Source organism: Pseudopipra pipra, chromosome 2, assembly GCF_036250125.1.
Source record: "Pseudopipra pipra isolate bDixPip1 chromosome 2, bDixPip1.hap1, whole genome shotgun sequence".
Classification (NCBI taxonomy): domain Eukaryota; kingdom Metazoa; phylum Chordata; class Aves; order Passeriformes; family Pipridae; genus Pseudopipra; species Pseudopipra pipra.
The window spans coordinates 63,714,365-63,730,301 of NC_087550.1; the positions used below are offsets into that span (position 1 = coordinate 63,714,365).

Consider the following 15,937-nt stretch of genomic DNA (forward strand, 5'->3'; position numbering starts at 1 on the left):
TACTTTCTGAGCCACATGTTCAGACAGTTTTCCACCCACCTTGTCATCCACCAGTTCAAACAGCATCTCTCCAAAATGGCTACAAGGATAGCATGTAAAAAGCCTTGTCAAACCTCAGGAGCACACTGCTTCCTTCTTGTCCATAGGCAGAGCTATCTCATCAAACGCAGCAATCAGGACAGTCAGTCCAGGTTGGCCCTTGAAAAATTCACACTGTGTTTTCTCAGTCACCTTCCTGTCTTTCATGGGTCTCATGAGGATTTGCTCTGTAGTTTTCTGGGGAGCAAGGTGAGGCTGATCAACTTGTAGTTCCCCAAATTCTGCTTGCCTTTTTTGAAGATGAGTGATTTGTCTTTTTCCAGTTAACAGGAAGAACTTCCCACTTTGAAGAGCTTTTCTTTGAAGATCAACCAGCTTTTCCACAGCCTTTTGCTACCAAACAGCTCCATAAAAAACAAAACAAAAATCTTCTTTCCTAAACCCAAATATTGTCATTCTACTACTCATCCTTCTTGTCTGTCTTGATCTTAAATTCCACAATCTCATGACCTCTTCCACCAAGGCAGCTGTTCAAGACTGCTACTGATAGCAAGTCCAGCAGAGATCACCTCTAGCTGGCTTGGCCAACACTCATATAAAAAAAATCATCTTTGATGTTCTCCAGAAATTTCCTGGGTTGTTTATGCCCTGACATGCTGCCAGCAGGTGTCAGGGTGGTTCAAGTGCTCCACAGGACCTGTGACCATGGGGCTTCCTCAGACCTCTAAGAAGACTTCATCTACTTCTTCTACTTCATCAGGCAGTCTACAGCAGACATCCACCATGATGTCACCCACACTGGTATGACCTCTGCACCTTACCCAAAAGTTCTCAATGGGTCATTACCCATTTCAAAGCAAAGCTTCACGAATTCGAGCCACTACCTTGCAGAGAGCACTCCTCTTCCTTGACTTTCCAGGTTGTGTTTCTAAAACAGTGTTGTGGTTTAACCTCAGCCAGCAGCCAAGTACCACACAGCCACTCCCACACCAGCAGGACTGGGAGAGAATCGGAAGGGTAAAGGCTAGAAAACTCATGGGTTGAGGTAAAGACAGTTTAATAGGGAAAGCAAAAGAAACACACGCAAGCAAAGCAAAACAAGCCTGTGGCCATTCCACCCTGAGAATGCCCAATCTCATCTGATCTCACAAGGTAAGCAGGGTTGGGCCTAGTACTTGGATGGGAGACTGCCTGGGAATACTAGGTGCTGTAGGCTTTTTACAAGGAACTAATCCCCTGCTTCCCAAGGGCAGGCAGGTGTCCAGGAGTGCAGGGCCACATCACACGTAACTGTTACTTGGGAAGACAAAATGCCATCACTCCAAACATCCCCCCCTTCCTCCTTCTTCCCTCCACTTCATAAACTGAGCATGATGTCACATGGTCTGGAATATCCCTTTGGTCAGTTTGTCAACCTGTCCCAACTGCATCTCCTCCCAGCCTCCTATGCACACCTAACTGCCTTGCCAGCATGGCAGTATGAAAAGCAGAAAAGGCCTTGGCTCTGTGTAAGCACTGCTCAGCAATAACAAAAATATCTCTGTATTAGCAACCCTGTCTTCAGCACAAATCCAAAACACAGCCCCATACTAGCCATTGTGAAGAAAATTAACTCTATTCCAGCCAAAAGCAGCACAAAGGGCAAGGGAATACATCTGCTCCACCACTCTAGTAATGCCAACCATTTCTCTCTAATCCCAGTGAGATCACAGCTCTGCAATCATGCATGGATTCCCTTGTTTCCTACATCATGTGTATTCATGTATAGGTATCTGAAATGGGCTCCCAGTCATGCTGCTTTCACATGAAAACTGTGAGAGCTTCCTCCATTTTGCAGTCCCCTAGACATTTATTCACTGTCCCTGTGATTACTACCTAATGAATCCAGTTTAAAGTCCTCCTCACTAGCTTAGCAAACCTGCTGGCAATGACACTCTTGCTCCAATTTGTCATTGCTGCTCAGTAATACTCACTTTTCAGAGGTCAAAGAGGTCAAAAAGGCCATAGACAAAGTGACAAAGGCCAAAGTGACACCAGAAGCACATTCAGGTGTTGACCTGCGGGGTGTGTATGCTCCTACTCAAGCTCTTCCCCTCCACTGTAAGGATTTGGAGGACCACTCCTTGGACCCCCATGCCCTTGACTCCCTGTAAGCACTCTTGAACTCCAGGTCACCCCTCACAATGTCACGGGTGCCCACGTCCTGGACAACAGGAGGTATTGGTCCTAGGTCCAGACCAGCTTCAGCAGACTCTCCACAATACCTTAGATCTGAATCCCCAGCAAGTGACAAACCTCTCAAGACATCAAGCCAAGACTGCAGATGGGTGCCTGCATCCCCCATAGGAAGGAGCCTTCAGCCATTATCACCCACCACTTCCTCCCACTGTCAACAACTGTTCAGGATCATGTGTCTCTAACACCTCCCCTGACAGAGCCTGTTCTTCCTCATCTGTTACCATGGCACTATACCTATCTTATAAATGCACATCTGCAGGCAGAGAATGAGCCTGCCTTCTGTTGCCAGCACTCACAAGCTTCCATTCCTCCTCATCTTAGGAGTCTCTATCCTCTGCCTACTCAAGCACAGCTTCTAGCTTATCCTTCCTTCCCTACCATGTGCTCTTTGGCTCTCTGTAAAGACCCTGTCAATCTCCTCTTTCTATTCCCTATGGCCATGCAGCCTGCTCACCTCCTGCTGTCGCTTCACCTGGTAGCCCAGCACCCTGATGACAGAAGAGCCCAATAAATGAAGCCACCATCATGCACTGCCCCAGGCTCAGGGAAAAGCACCAGTCACTCCCTGCAGCCCAGCATCTGCCAGATTATTCCTCTGGAGCTCTGTCTGGGCCAGTGTCCCATATGCCAGGCACATCTGCTCCAACCAGAGTGGGAGAGCATGCTTTCAGGTGCACCACTGCACCCACTCCAGCTGTCTCAGTATCAGGTGCCTTCTGCATCCCCTTCCATGCTAACTGCTGCATTAAATGCTAAGTTCTTGTTAGTCATCCCATGTCACAACACTCTTGCAGTTTTGCAATACTAAGGCCAGGAATGGGGATGCTTGACATATTGACATAGAGCAAAGTTATAATTTTCTAAACCGCTAAAGCTAGAAATAATGCCTGCCTCAAAAACACCAAAAACCTTTTGCTGTTTGTTACAGGCAATTCATTTTCCTTTTTACAGAGTTGTGTTCTACATAGTACAAGCACAGTGGCATTTATCTGCATACAAAGGCATGTCAACTCCTACTCTTCTCCTACATAGCACTTAGGCTCAAAGACACACCACAGATAGTCTTATGACGTATCCCAGGAAAAGGCTGTTATAAAATAATTATGCAGAGGATGTGTTCTCATGCAAAACAACAAATAATCATTAAAAGGGCCTCCTCTCTTTCCAAGTTGTTTCTTTAAATACTCATTATACAAGCAAATGAGATAAGTGAAGAAGCTGAAAAAATTATACAGCATTATTCCCTGCCTATAATTCTGCTTTCCTGAAGATAAAAAGCACATGACTCTCTCTAGCCATTGGATTTCAGCTCTTTAGTTGAATTAGGGTCAGAATTTTCTCCTTGTAATAAGGTACTCTAGGATGACCTTGCTTGATGAGGGAGTTTGGACCAGATGACCCACTGTGGTCCCTTCCAACCTTACTCATTCTGCGAATCATTCTGGACCACAAACTTGACACTGCTCTACTGTTTCGGGCTGGATACCTCTCTAAAAGCTTTCTACTTTTAAAGCTACTACTGTTATCTACTGGTAGAGAACAGCTAAGGTTTTTTAGGCAGATGCTCAATATTACAAGGGATTTCAGAGATTGAAAAAGATCTAATTCAACACTTATCTGCTGAAGACTGTCACACTGACTCAGGAAAAGGACACACACGCCTGTTCCCTATAAAAGTCCTCAGTGGTAGAAAAGCCATTTTCAAAGTGAAACCTAATCTTCGTGACTGGATCTGCTTTAACAGATTAGGAGAATTTTCCAGTTCCCAGGTCTAGGTGCAGGTGCCTGCCAAGTAACTCCATTTCAGCACTGAACTCAGGCATGTGTTGTAGAAAACGGAAAAAATCTTTGGTTATACACTTCATTATAAATGAAGCTTTGTTATATACTATAACAGGATCTCCATCCAAACTATCAGGAAGAGCAAGTTCAGTCTGGATACAGCTTGTCAAGTTGGAGATAAAGCATTATATTATCTCAATGGATTGCTTCTGAATGAGTACTTATAAAGAAGGATGTTCTTGGAGACTCCTTATTAAAATGTTCTTCCCACTGCAACGTGTCCCACAGGGCCTCTTGTACAGCTCATCTAACACTTCACTGAAAGCTGCTCTCTATACAAGTGCCCCATCCCCAGGGTCACAAACAAGTCCTGCAGTGCCCTTGTACTCTTTCATAACTATAGAAACTACAGGTTTGCAGCCTATCAAAGAGTGGGAAAGCAGTAATTCGTCTGTCTTTAAAGGAAGAACATTATTTGCCTCAAGTTTTGTTTCACCAGATGACAGAAAACAGAACATGAAGGAACCTTCAGAGGTCAAACTCACCTCTTTTCCCAGACTGTCTGACTGCAGTTAGCAAGGGAGGTAGTACAGATAATCACCAGTCTTACTATAGCCATGGGATTACACAGCTAGAGACAGCTGGGAAGTATTTATTTCTACATAACAACTGATCTAATTTACCTCCATTAAGGAACTGAAGTGTAATGCTGGTTGTGTCACACTAGGGAGCTGAAACCTAAAAGCAGAAATTTAGTCAATAAGACATCTCTAACCATAAAATGTCTTCAGAATTTTTGATCCACATTAAAAACTATTAATGGAATCAAAATACTGTGTACAAGAGCCAAGTCATTATTTAAAATGAAGATAGGTCTCCATCCAAGTGCTGTGGATTAACCCTGGTAGGTAGGTCAGCCTCATACCACCACTTACTCGCTCACTCCTCTCCCAGTGGAAAGGGGTAGACAATCATAAAGGCAAAATAGATAAAACTTGTGGGCTGAGATAAAGACAGATTAATAAGTGAAGCAGAACTTTGTGTGTAAACAATGCAAAATAAAGAATTCATTCACTACTCCCCACTGTCAGGCAGGCATTTGGCAATCCTCAGGAAAGCAGGACTTCTTCCCATGCATCAGTGATTTGGGAAACACCATAACTGTGAATGTCCCCCTTTACTCCTTCTTCCCCCCAGCTTTTACTGATGATCCCTTTGGTCGGTTGGAGTCAGCTGTCCTAGTGATCCCCCTCCCATCTTCTCATGCACCCTCAGCCTGCTCATGGTGGAGCAGTGTGAGAACCAGAAAAGGCTTTGATGCTGTGTGAGCTCTCAGCAATAACTAAAACATGGGTTGTCAACACTGGTTTGGTCACAAATCCAAAACACAGCACCATAGGAGCTGCTATAAAGAATATTAACTTTATCCCAGGCAAACCCAAAAGCTAATGACCTATGCGCTTCTCCATAATCACACTCTCCTGAATAATTAGCAAAAACAACAGTGACAGCTACAGGGGTGTACTGTAGAATGATACATACAGAGAAAAAGAATATGTAACAAAAGGAAGGAGGTAAGGAAGAGGTATTATAAGAAAATGAGATGGAAAGGCATGTAGAGCATGGAACTAGGACCACACACAGGACTTAACAGAGCAGCCAACCGTAGCAAACCAAGGGCATGTTATTCAGACACATAAAACCTTTAGCTCCAATGCAGCAGACTCATAAATGTTGTTGCAAGTGTTGCAATACATTAACTTTTAAAAGCCTCAGCCACATAGTTAGGAATAGTAAGTAGGACACCACAAAACAGATCAACAACAAACATTAAATAAAACAGCATGCTGCTAATGATGTTACTTATCACAGAAAACATAATCTAATGAAATGAAATCAAACCATATGAATGATAAACTACAAGATGTTTCCACATCTGTATGAAAACACTATTAAAAACACAAGAATAAAACGTCAAAACAGTATCTCAAGGCCTCCAAGGTCTCTAATATTAACAATTTTTCTAAGAGTAAACAAGAGACTGAAAGGTAACTCACCTGATTGCCTGTTTCTGTCACTATTTCTTCTTGGGCAACCTCAGCCCGTTCCTTATTTCGGCAAACCAGATGAACTGTGCCACCTGGTGGATTGAGACAAGAAACACATTTGATAATTAATTACTAACTGCATTTGGGGGAGACATCAGCACTTTAATTGGGGGAGACTTTGGATATAAGAAGAGAGGTGGAAGATTTCTGCTTGGTTCTGGTCCCTATGAAGGCAGGCAAGGTGAAGAAAGTATCATGCTGTAATAGGGTCCTCACACAAGGCTGCATGTATGGAAAAGACCACTGCACTCCAAGTGCTGTCTGCTCAAACCTTTTTCTGTCAGGTCTGTACATCATATTTAGTGGATGAAATACCGGAGCCATACTGGAGATTGAAGCTAAGGCATCTGTACTATAAATGCTTCTTTTGATACACGCCTTAGAAAGTTCAGTAAAGGGCCTGAACAACACAAGTGACTAGAATTGCTCTGTGAAAAGGAAATAAAAATGCTAGGTATAAGAATTCTTCTCAGCAGTGGAGATATGACAAGGACCATGGCCTCGAATTGCAGTTTAGGAGGCTCAGGTCATCTATTAAGGAAAATAATTTTCATTAGTTTTCTTCTAAGGAGATCAGGCTGTCCCAAGAGGATGCATAACTTGCATCCTTGCAGGTTTCAGGCAGCGAGACAAAGCAATGACTGGTTTGATGTAGCGTTGCCAACAGTTACTTCAAGTGAGATGCTGAACAAGGTGACCTCTACAGGTCTCTTCCAACCAACTTTTCATTGAAAGGAACACCCAGGGCAAGGTTTTTCTCAGAGACCTGGATACTTGCCATGATCTCATCACTTAGCCACATTAAAGAAAGCCTTCAAAAAGAGGACTAAAGTAGGCATTTTTTTTTATTTTTATGCCTTGTATTCTCTGATCATTACAAGTCATGCTTTACTCTCAGTCACAGGAATATCTGTACTCTTTACTTTTACCTATTTTTAAAGGTGTCTTAGGGACTGCTAACAGTTCACCACTAGAAAGCTCAAGGAATGTAATCCCAAAGGATGTATAATAGTAACAACAGTGCCAAGTCACTCTTCTAGTGCCCAGAACCCGAATGCAAAACACCAAGACTACCCTAGGGATAGTGCAGTCACACACTACACAGCCCAGTCTGGGGGCTGATAATGAAATTTTCTGTTTACGAGAGAGGTTTTTCCCCTGAGCACCACAATAGCAAGTATCCTTGGCATGCAGCTGATGGGGCCAACAAGCCTCAAGGTTCTTCTGAAGTTTCCTAACAGCATCTGATTCCTCCACAGCACTTCCAGAGCTGTCTGGGTTACTTTTACCAAGTGCACAATCACAGGCAGACATAGGAAACTCCTGAATCTGGGAAAACAATACAAATTACACTAACTGATGTTTAACACAGTTAATCTTCATTTTGCGTAACACAAACACCATCCCATGGAAGGGACCGTGCACAGACAGGCACTGAATATGAACAGATCAGAATGAAAGACAGTCTTTGCCGCAGGGAAAACAGATCTCATGAGCGAGAGAAAAGCCAATCAGAAGGGGCAGTGTCCAAGGCTCATTTCTTTGGCCATTCTCACAGTGACTGCAGAGTTCACTGCAAAGGAGGGCTCCAATTAAGGACCTTAAGGCAGTTAAGAATGTGCATTTGCAGATGTTTAAGAAGCTCTTCCCAAAACACAAAGGACAGCACGACTAATGTGTGCAGGTACAAATTAAACACATGGAAGAAGCAGCTGGCCTTCAAGCTGATCAGGAACATTCTCAGAGTCTACAGTAGAAAAACATTCCACAAAAAGAGATGCATTTTTAAGGACTTTGAATATAAACTTTTTTGTTGCCTTTGAGGACACAGGGGAAGTTTTGTGACCTATGGGTTAGGAAAGGAATTTGAATACATTTTCCACAGTAAAGATGAAATTATTTGAACTTAACACATGTGAATTGTCAGAGTAATTGGGAGAAGACTGTATCAAGCCGGAAGTGCAGTTCACAAGACACAGAGGAAAGCCCAAATCTGCATACCCATAAGACACCAATTCAGAGAAAAGCTGAACTCGGACTACAGAAATTGTCATCGAGATCATTATTAGTTAGAAAGGTCTGAGTGCTTGAAAGTAAAGCCAACATAGCTTGATTATTCCTTTGCTGAGTCTGAAATCCTTATTATCTTGTCGTGGTGTACTTTAAGAGATTCAACTAGAAGCCAGGGCCGCAACACTGAGTTTCAAAGTGACATGTTTGAGAACAGGATCAGGAAGGCATTTTAATTTCATACGAAACGGCAATGCCCATACAACGCATCAGACACACAGTCTGAGCCCAAGGTTGTTCTGCTAAACATGGTGACCAAATCCCATGCAGATCCAGCCAGCCTTCCAGCTTGCAAAACCTGGCAGGCATACCCATTTGTGAGCAAAACAGTCACCAGACAAAGCAATACTTACATAAAGCTATTATGTATAATAGCAGTAGTGGGAACTTGATATCAATCACATGCTGGTACTGATGAAGATCTTTAACCCAAAGACTCTTTGATGCTAATAGTTCTGAATTAGTTTAATTTAACTGAGTCGCACTTTCCTTCACAAGATAGTTATGAAACCTAAGGACGCAAGGAGAGAGCAAAGACGCACAAGCTCCTCCTTTTTATTCTACATGCCAAAACTCCTATCACTCTTGCACAACAGGAATTATTTTGTCAACTCTGTAAGGGATTAAGTTTATTCTTTAACAGCAGTTAGGTCCAGTTCATACCATCTCCTTGCGTACAGAGAGCCAGATAAAAAAAATAATTGCATGTAATCAGCCAAAAGGCCCAAACTCCAAGGTATTATCATTAAGATCAAGCACGACTACATTGCTTCTTCTATACTCTCCCATCTCAGCTTTGCAAAGCCAATTGTTTTCTTTCATCATATGATAAATTCACAAGTTCTTCAAAATAGTTCAAATTCAGCCAGGCTGCTACTTGTACTGAATCAGCTTTAAAAAGATCATGATCCATCACCAACAATCCTTAGATGCCACAATAACACAAACAGTTTTGGTTAACATGCACTTAAAAAACACTGTGCAGATCCTCTCCACTTATTTGTTTTCATTATGCCAGTTTTCACAGCACCAATTGCGCTTAAAGCTGTAACCCACGCTAAGACCCCAGTAAAATGACCCCTCATCCCATGCATTTGTGTGTGCTTATGCTGGAAGGCCAAACCTGCTTCCTTCCATGTTATCTGTATCAACTCCTCAGAGCTCCATGGCATTCCAGCTCACCTCTCCTCGCTATCTCCTTGGCTGTGGCCTTGCCAATGCCACTGTTTGCACCAGTGACCAGGAAGGATCTCCCAGCCACATCCACCTCCGTATCAGCTGGATTGAAGTGCTTGGAAGCAGATTCGTAGCCGCCCCTGAATAAAGCAAGACACAACCGTAAGAAACTAGAAGAGAGCCCTTCCGAAAAAAAACCATAGGGGAGAGCTGAAAAGCACTTTTCCCTCACAGCTCAGCTGAATGCCCTCCCTTGCCCTGTTACTCTCTGTACTCGTGGGACAGGCCGCAAACAGTGCCAGTGACACTGCAACCAGTGATGTACCACAGAATCATCAAGGTTGGAAAAGACCATTAAGATCATCAAGTCCAACCATCAACCCCAGCACTACCACCACGTTCACCTCCAACCCATGTCCTCAAGTGCCGTAGCCACATGATCTTTGAACACTTCCAGGGGCGGTGCCTCCAGCACTTCCCTGGACAGCCTATGCCAGTGCTCTACAACCCCGTCCACGACAGCAGCTCCTCGTGGCGTTCGCCCGCCACAACCACCCAGCCCGGTCTTGGACAGCGGGGAAGGGGTCCGGCCGCAGCCCCGGGGCGGGGCGGGCCCTGCAGCTCTCACAGAGAGGGGCGGGAATCTGCTTGGCTTGGCGGGGTGGGGAGCGGTCGATTGAAAATACGAAATAAACTCGAGCTGGTTGAACTCCCGCGGGCAGGCAGGAACGCCCCGGCCCGGTCCGGGCGCTGCGCCCGCCTCACGCCGCGCTCCCCGCCCGCGGGGGCCGCCGCCCGTACCTCGTGTATTCCCGCAGCCCCTTCACGAACCACACGGTGTTGCGGTACCAGGACATGGCGCTGCTGCCTCCTCCACAGCGGTGCCGGCCCCGCCTCTGCCCTTACATAAGGTCAGCCCTGCCCGCGTTAGGTAAGGGTCGAGGGGCGGCACCGCCCGGCCGTCCCCGCCGACACGGACCGGCAGCACTGGTGGAGGGTGCGAGGGCGGGCGGGCAACGAGTTTGTCAATAGGGGGGAGCCGTGCCACGTTCCCCCCTCAGCAGCAGTTTATGGGTTGTTTCTGCTTATCTTTTCTGTTTTTTCCTCTTCTTTAGCCATCAAGGACAGCCGCAGCGAGCCCCTGCCGCGCCGGAGATGGCTGTGCCTGGTGATGGTGGTGGCAGAGGAAGGATGGAGAGTTTCCCAGGGCACCTGGTCGGGACAGATGCTGCTGCCAGCTAATCCAGGACTGCAAACGGGGTGTTGTGTTTTGGGAACGGGGAGCAGAGTTCCAGGATCTATGCCTGCGCCCTCTGCCCTGGAAAGCTGTCAAAGGGATGCTCTCACAGAAATATAACCGTGTTGTGCTTCACCAAGGAGCGTTTTGCATAACAAATCCATTAAATATCCAGCTCCTACTAACGGAGCAAAGTATACCAGTAAGGAAAGGGTACACGTATGGCTGTTGCAGTAGGGGAAGTGAAAGTCAAAATGTGTTTTCAGTTCCTCTGGTATGTGCTTTGGAGCTATGAAGCCCAAGAGAATCACTTGGAGTTGTACATCTGGACAGCCCATGTTAGCCATAAGGAAATTGTCATTATAGGTATAATTATGCTTTTAAGTACATGAAAGGACTATGCACTTAGAAAGTTCAGTGTGCAAGTTAGATAAATTCATGTATTTTACGTGATGTGGGGAGGTCATATGCAGAGAACCCTGTTTAAGTTTTCAAGAGCTTAAGTTGCCTGGTTTCAATAGCAGAGATAGGGGAGAAATGGGAATATTCTTTTTTGATCCTGTATGATAGTCTGATACTTTTTTTTCTAAATCTCTTCGCGCTGGCAAAGGCCTCATACTTAAGTCTTCCACTTTCTCAGCACATTGTGTGAGTATTAGGCTCATACAAAAGGCACTTCCCACTATCAAGTTACAGTTTTGAACTCGGTGAACTGCGCACTGTCCGCTTGTACTGTATTGTGTATTGTGTGTGAAGTAAGAGTTTTCAGAGGGCAAAGAGATATATTTTCACAGTGATGTTTTCTTCCATGCAGAGACCATCCAGCTACATGTTGTGCTTTTACATGAAATCTAAAAATGCTTGTTCTTATTAAAACAGCTGAAAGACTCTATTAAAAAACCAATAGCCTGAGTCAGTTTTAACTGATCTTGTTCTTGGAAATGCCTGTGAGTTTGTGACTAAAGTATTCCTAAACAATTCATCCTGATTCTGTTGCTTGAAATGGAGACTTTGGGCGCAGAAAGGAACAGCTTGGCAGTAGTGTGAGTGGCAGAACGTTATTTCATATAGTGGAAATTGAGTGGCAGCCTAAACTATGGACATGTGCTGTGATGTCTGTGAGTATATGGAAATAGTTTTGTGATCATCACCGACAACATGCAATTGGCAACCAAAACTGTACAGCCTAAACTGCTATGATGATGTCTGATAATCACACTTGCTCTGAACAGAGCAGATGTTAGGCTTGTGCAAGTCCTGCATGCAGGCTGAGGTAATGTTCCCCCTTCCTTCTTTCTGTCCCATGCCCAGGAAGCCCTTCAGCTTCTCCCTTTCCCTCACAGCCCAGAGAAGTCTGCATGGTTACTTTCCTCAAACCCTGGCTCAGCAGGGGAAATCCAGAGAATTATGTGGGCATGCCTGCTGTTATGAATATCCGGGCAGAAAACTGCAGTGCTGCTCCACATTTTCATACTAGTTAGAGACTGTCTTACCTTGGGCTTCATAACCCTCTCTGCATCTCAGTGTGCTGTTAGGAGAATAATAATGTTCCACAGCTGCTCATGCCACAGAATTAGTTGCCTTCTTTACAGGAAATATGGTTTCATTTTGAAAAACATTAGCAAAGCCCAAACAAAACAATGGAAGCTCCTGTGAATAAATGCAATAAACCAGGTTGTGTTTTATTCCCTTGTCATTTCTGTGTTTCTGTATTTATTTCTTAAGTACTGAGACTGTGGCTAGTACAAGCAGAATGGGATGATGACTCCTATGTGTTTTGTTTGTAGTCTCAGCCTATATTCTCATAAATTAAGGAGTGCATCCCTGCAGTCTGCTGATCTCTGAAAGTAAATGAAGTGTATGCAGATACAGTCAATTCCTTGCACGCTAAACCATTTGGACTGTGATCAGCAAGATGCTGGATGATGCAGCCCTGAGGTACTAACTAATGTGAGTATGCATGACAGAAGCTGTCCATGAGTCAAAAAATAGATTATGGCAGCCAGACAATGGGAGCAGCTCATAATATTTTGGGGTTAAGTAGTAATGGGCAATTACAGCATATTTCTTGTATTAACATTAGAGAAGATGTTTTAATGTAGAGTTGAATACCGGAGTCATCCTGGTACACACAGAATTTTCTCAGAGAATATTCTATAAATACTGTAATGCTACCCATACCCTTCTAACAAATGCCATTTTAAGGAGATTTTGTAAATGCTCAGAAACTATGCCCTTGCCAGCATGCAACAATCCCTGAGCACATTCAACTTAGAGATTTCTGCTTAGAAACACTTGCTTTTTCTTTACTGAGGGCCTAAGCTTGCACCCAGAAAGGAAGTGTCACAACACTCTATCTATCTGAACAGCTTCATAGAATCCATCATTAAGGCTGGAAAAGACCTCCAAGATTTTCCAGCTTTCACATCAGAAGGGACCTGTTGCACGCTGTCCTAACACCTAGATGTGTCTGCTACCTCACTTCACCCCCTGTGGTGGTGTGCTTTTGTACTGTTGTTCCAGAGGCAGGAGACTGTACAGATTGTGTTAGTGCTCTCTCCTAACCCAGCTATCATGATGATGAGGCAATATGGGGTCATGTGCAGGAGAAAGGCAAGATGTACCTTTGCCAAGAGTTGGATGGTGCTAATGGTGCTAATGAAGGGCCTGCATCACAGTATTCTCACAGGGAAATTTCTGCCCACATCAAAAGTTTGGCTGCATATGTTGCTTTTGGCACTTAATTCTAGGTTGATGCATCTAGTTAGCTGAATTAGAATACATCTTGGAGCTTTGAAAAGTGAGGAAGTTACATCTTCTGGTTTCTTGAGTGCTACTAGCTTAGCAATAACTTCTGATAGGACGCTGCTCTGAACATGAAGGATTTTTTTAAACAAAGAATTTTTCTCATGGATTGGCAGACAACATTTCAGATAGCTGTCACAGCCAGCTACTGATATATATGTGTAATCTGGCTCTCCCACTAGAAATGGGGGGATCAAGAGAGCCATGAGTCTCTGGAGGTCCTGACATTTCCCTCATTTGAGCAAAGAACAAAATGGCTTCACCCTGGATAATAAACACAATGCAGTGCTTAGCCTTGATAAAACATACTAAGTTAACTCCTTCCCTTAAGGACTGCAACACTTCAGGTATATCTGCACTATCAAATACTTCCCAGGTCCTGATCCTCTTATTGCCCATACTAGGCAAATTATTGTTGATGCCGAGGCTCCCAATAGCTATTAAGCAAATACTTCTGTCTAAAACAAGCTCAGATATCATCCGGATAGTAGTTTGCTCAAGGGATAATTTGTTCCCAAGATCTATGGATGAGGCTGCACCAGGATTCACACTGCACAGCTTGGCACTGGTGATCCTGCATTCTGTTAGATGCATTTACCAGTGCAGAAACAGCCCCCAAGCCTGTTATGCAGGCCCTGCATGAATTCAGGTAATCCTCAAAGCAAAAATTCTGGAGTATTGTGGCTGTGAGCTTCCAGATGTGAGGACTTTTCATGCAGTAATGAATTGAGAATCTCAGTATTTTCTTAAAACAAGAGCTGGTGAAAAATAGCTCTCAGGCATTCAACTGGACTAATATGAAAAATACACTTTGGACTTGATTCATCTTCGTACCTGTCAAAAAGAGCAAGGAGTTTTAAGCAAAGTGTTAATTATCTCCAACACAAAAGAAAAGTTGAAAATGCCTATTGCTTTCAAGGGCTGTGTGTTTCAGAATGTTTCATATTTTCTTCCCAGGGGACAGATCTAAAAGGTAGACAGAGTACTCAAGAGCTGAAAAACAATTATATATTATACAAGATGTTTAAAGCAGCTTCAAGGCCATTTAGCCAATCTCTTTTATTATCCTCCCTCTTTTTTTTTTTTTTTTTTTTTTGAGGGTTTTTGTTGAGAGGCTGAAATCTCAGTCTGAAGAACAACTGGCTCCTTTGCTTGCTTCATGCCAGAGATCTGGCAGGCTGTTGTGCATTCTCTCCTTTCTTTGCAGCTATTAATTTTCTAATTAAGTCTCTGTGCCTGCCCCCATTAAATCAATCAGAACTGATTTGGTCGCCACTGACTGCAGTGGGAACAGGCACAGGCTTTAAGGCCCAGATTTGCAGAAAAGTTCAGCATCTAGAATTGGGGCCAGGTTTCCAAAGAAGTGGCAACTGTGTGCAAGCCACTGTTGCTGTGGGAGCCACTCCCAACCGTGCTTTTGCCATGCTGGCCTCAGCTCTGGAGGCAGAACACTTGAGAACTCCTGCTTTAGAAACTAGCGCTGCCCCAGTCAGTGTACCAGCAATTAAGAGCAGTTGGCAATTTGTGGAGAGGCAGTCAACACTTATCCCTTTACTTGCGTGAAGTAGAGTTTGGTGAGTGCTTGAAGAGGAACATTCATGCCCTGAGGTCCCAGGGGCATGTCTGACGTGCTTATGGTAGTAGCAGGGTGAGAGAAGCAAAAGCTGCTCGTCCCGAATGCAGGGAGGGGTTAAGTTCTGGCCTGTGTGGTGTTTTTGTGTACAGTAGGGTGCTTGCTTTGTTATGTATCCCAGTCATCACCAAGATTGCCAGCTGCTGTCATCAAGTGTTGTTTCCAGTAAAGAGCTGGGCTTTCCCCAGACCAAATAGCCTTTTGTTACAGAGAAACAAATGTGGCAGTATGTCATCAGCTTAATCACTCCTTTTAGCTCAGGGGCCAGTAAAAGCAATCTCATACTGTGTCTTATCAGAAGTCTAGATTTGCTTAATGCCCTGGCCTCTGAGAGCCTGTAGGGCTTCCCAGGGTCAGATATGTCCTGGCAAGGAGAAGGGCTGCTGAGTGTCCTCCTAAAGTGAAAAAGAGTTGGCTGGGAAAAACAGCTAAACCTGCTGCCAACCTAATTAATCTCCAGTGTATCAAATTGTTTATGCGTGCTTAAGTATGTAATTTTTCTAAAAATAATACGAGCTCTATAGTTGATATGCATCCTAGAAAATAATTTTTTTAGTCAGTAAAATATAATTTTATTATTCCCATGACTGAAAAATTCTTTGTCGTTACAGTAGGCAACATACTTGAATGCATGTGTTTGTTGCTAGGCTGTGAAAGTGATTTTCTTCAGCTACCTGTTTTTTTTCCTTACTACTCTTCTACTAGAACTTACTGCTCTTACTGCCAGCTGTTGGACAGGAGTGTTCATGGGCTTATTGACTCAGGTGACTTCTGCTACACTCCATTCTTTTATTTCTTATTCTTCTGCAAATCTTGCTTCTTATTAGCATTGATTATTCTATAGCAACT

At 44.0% G+C, this 15,937-nt stretch overlaps 1 protein-coding gene, 1 long non-coding RNA gene and 1 pseudogene across 9 annotated transcripts in view; 2 read left to right on the forward strand and 1 right to left on the reverse strand.

Moving 5' to 3' along the window:
• The window catches only part of DHRS12 (dehydrogenase/reductase 12), a 31,424-nt gene extending 21,115 nt beyond the window's left edge, over positions 1 to 10,309 (reverse strand). For 4 of the 6 annotated variants that reach the window (XM_064645789.1, XM_064645790.1, XM_064645787.1 and 1 more), the window contains exons 1-3: positions 10,215 to 10,309; positions 9,420 to 9,553; positions 6,117 to 6,199 (exon numbers count right to left, since the gene is read on the reverse strand). In XM_064645789.1, coding sequence (XP_064501859.1) covers positions 6,117 to 6,199; positions 9,420 to 9,553; positions 10,215 to 10,270 — 273 coding nt within the window. In that variant the 5' untranslated portion in view covers positions 10,271 to 10,309. Of the gene's footprint in view, positions 1 to 4,742; positions 4,798 to 6,116; positions 6,200 to 9,419; positions 9,554 to 9,817; positions 9,976 to 10,214 lie in introns of those variants that run through there. The other 2 variants (XM_064645788.1, XM_064645792.1) reach the window with 2 other exon arrangements.
• On the forward strand, positions 1,141 to 1,255 carry LOC135410539 (5S ribosomal RNA; annotated as a pseudogene).
• Positions 10,310 to 14,828: 4,519 nt separating the features above from the next.
• Positions 14,829 to 15,937, forward strand: part of LOC135409797 (uncharacterized) — a 39,263-nt gene continuing 38,154 nt past the window's right edge. The window contains exon 1 of one of the 3 annotated variants that reach the window (XR_010428362.1): positions 14,829 to 15,029. This is a non-coding gene — a long non-coding RNA (uncharacterized LOC135409797). The remainder of the gene's footprint in view (positions 15,030 to 15,937) is intronic. The other 2 variants (XR_010428361.1, XR_010428363.1) reach the window with 2 other exon arrangements.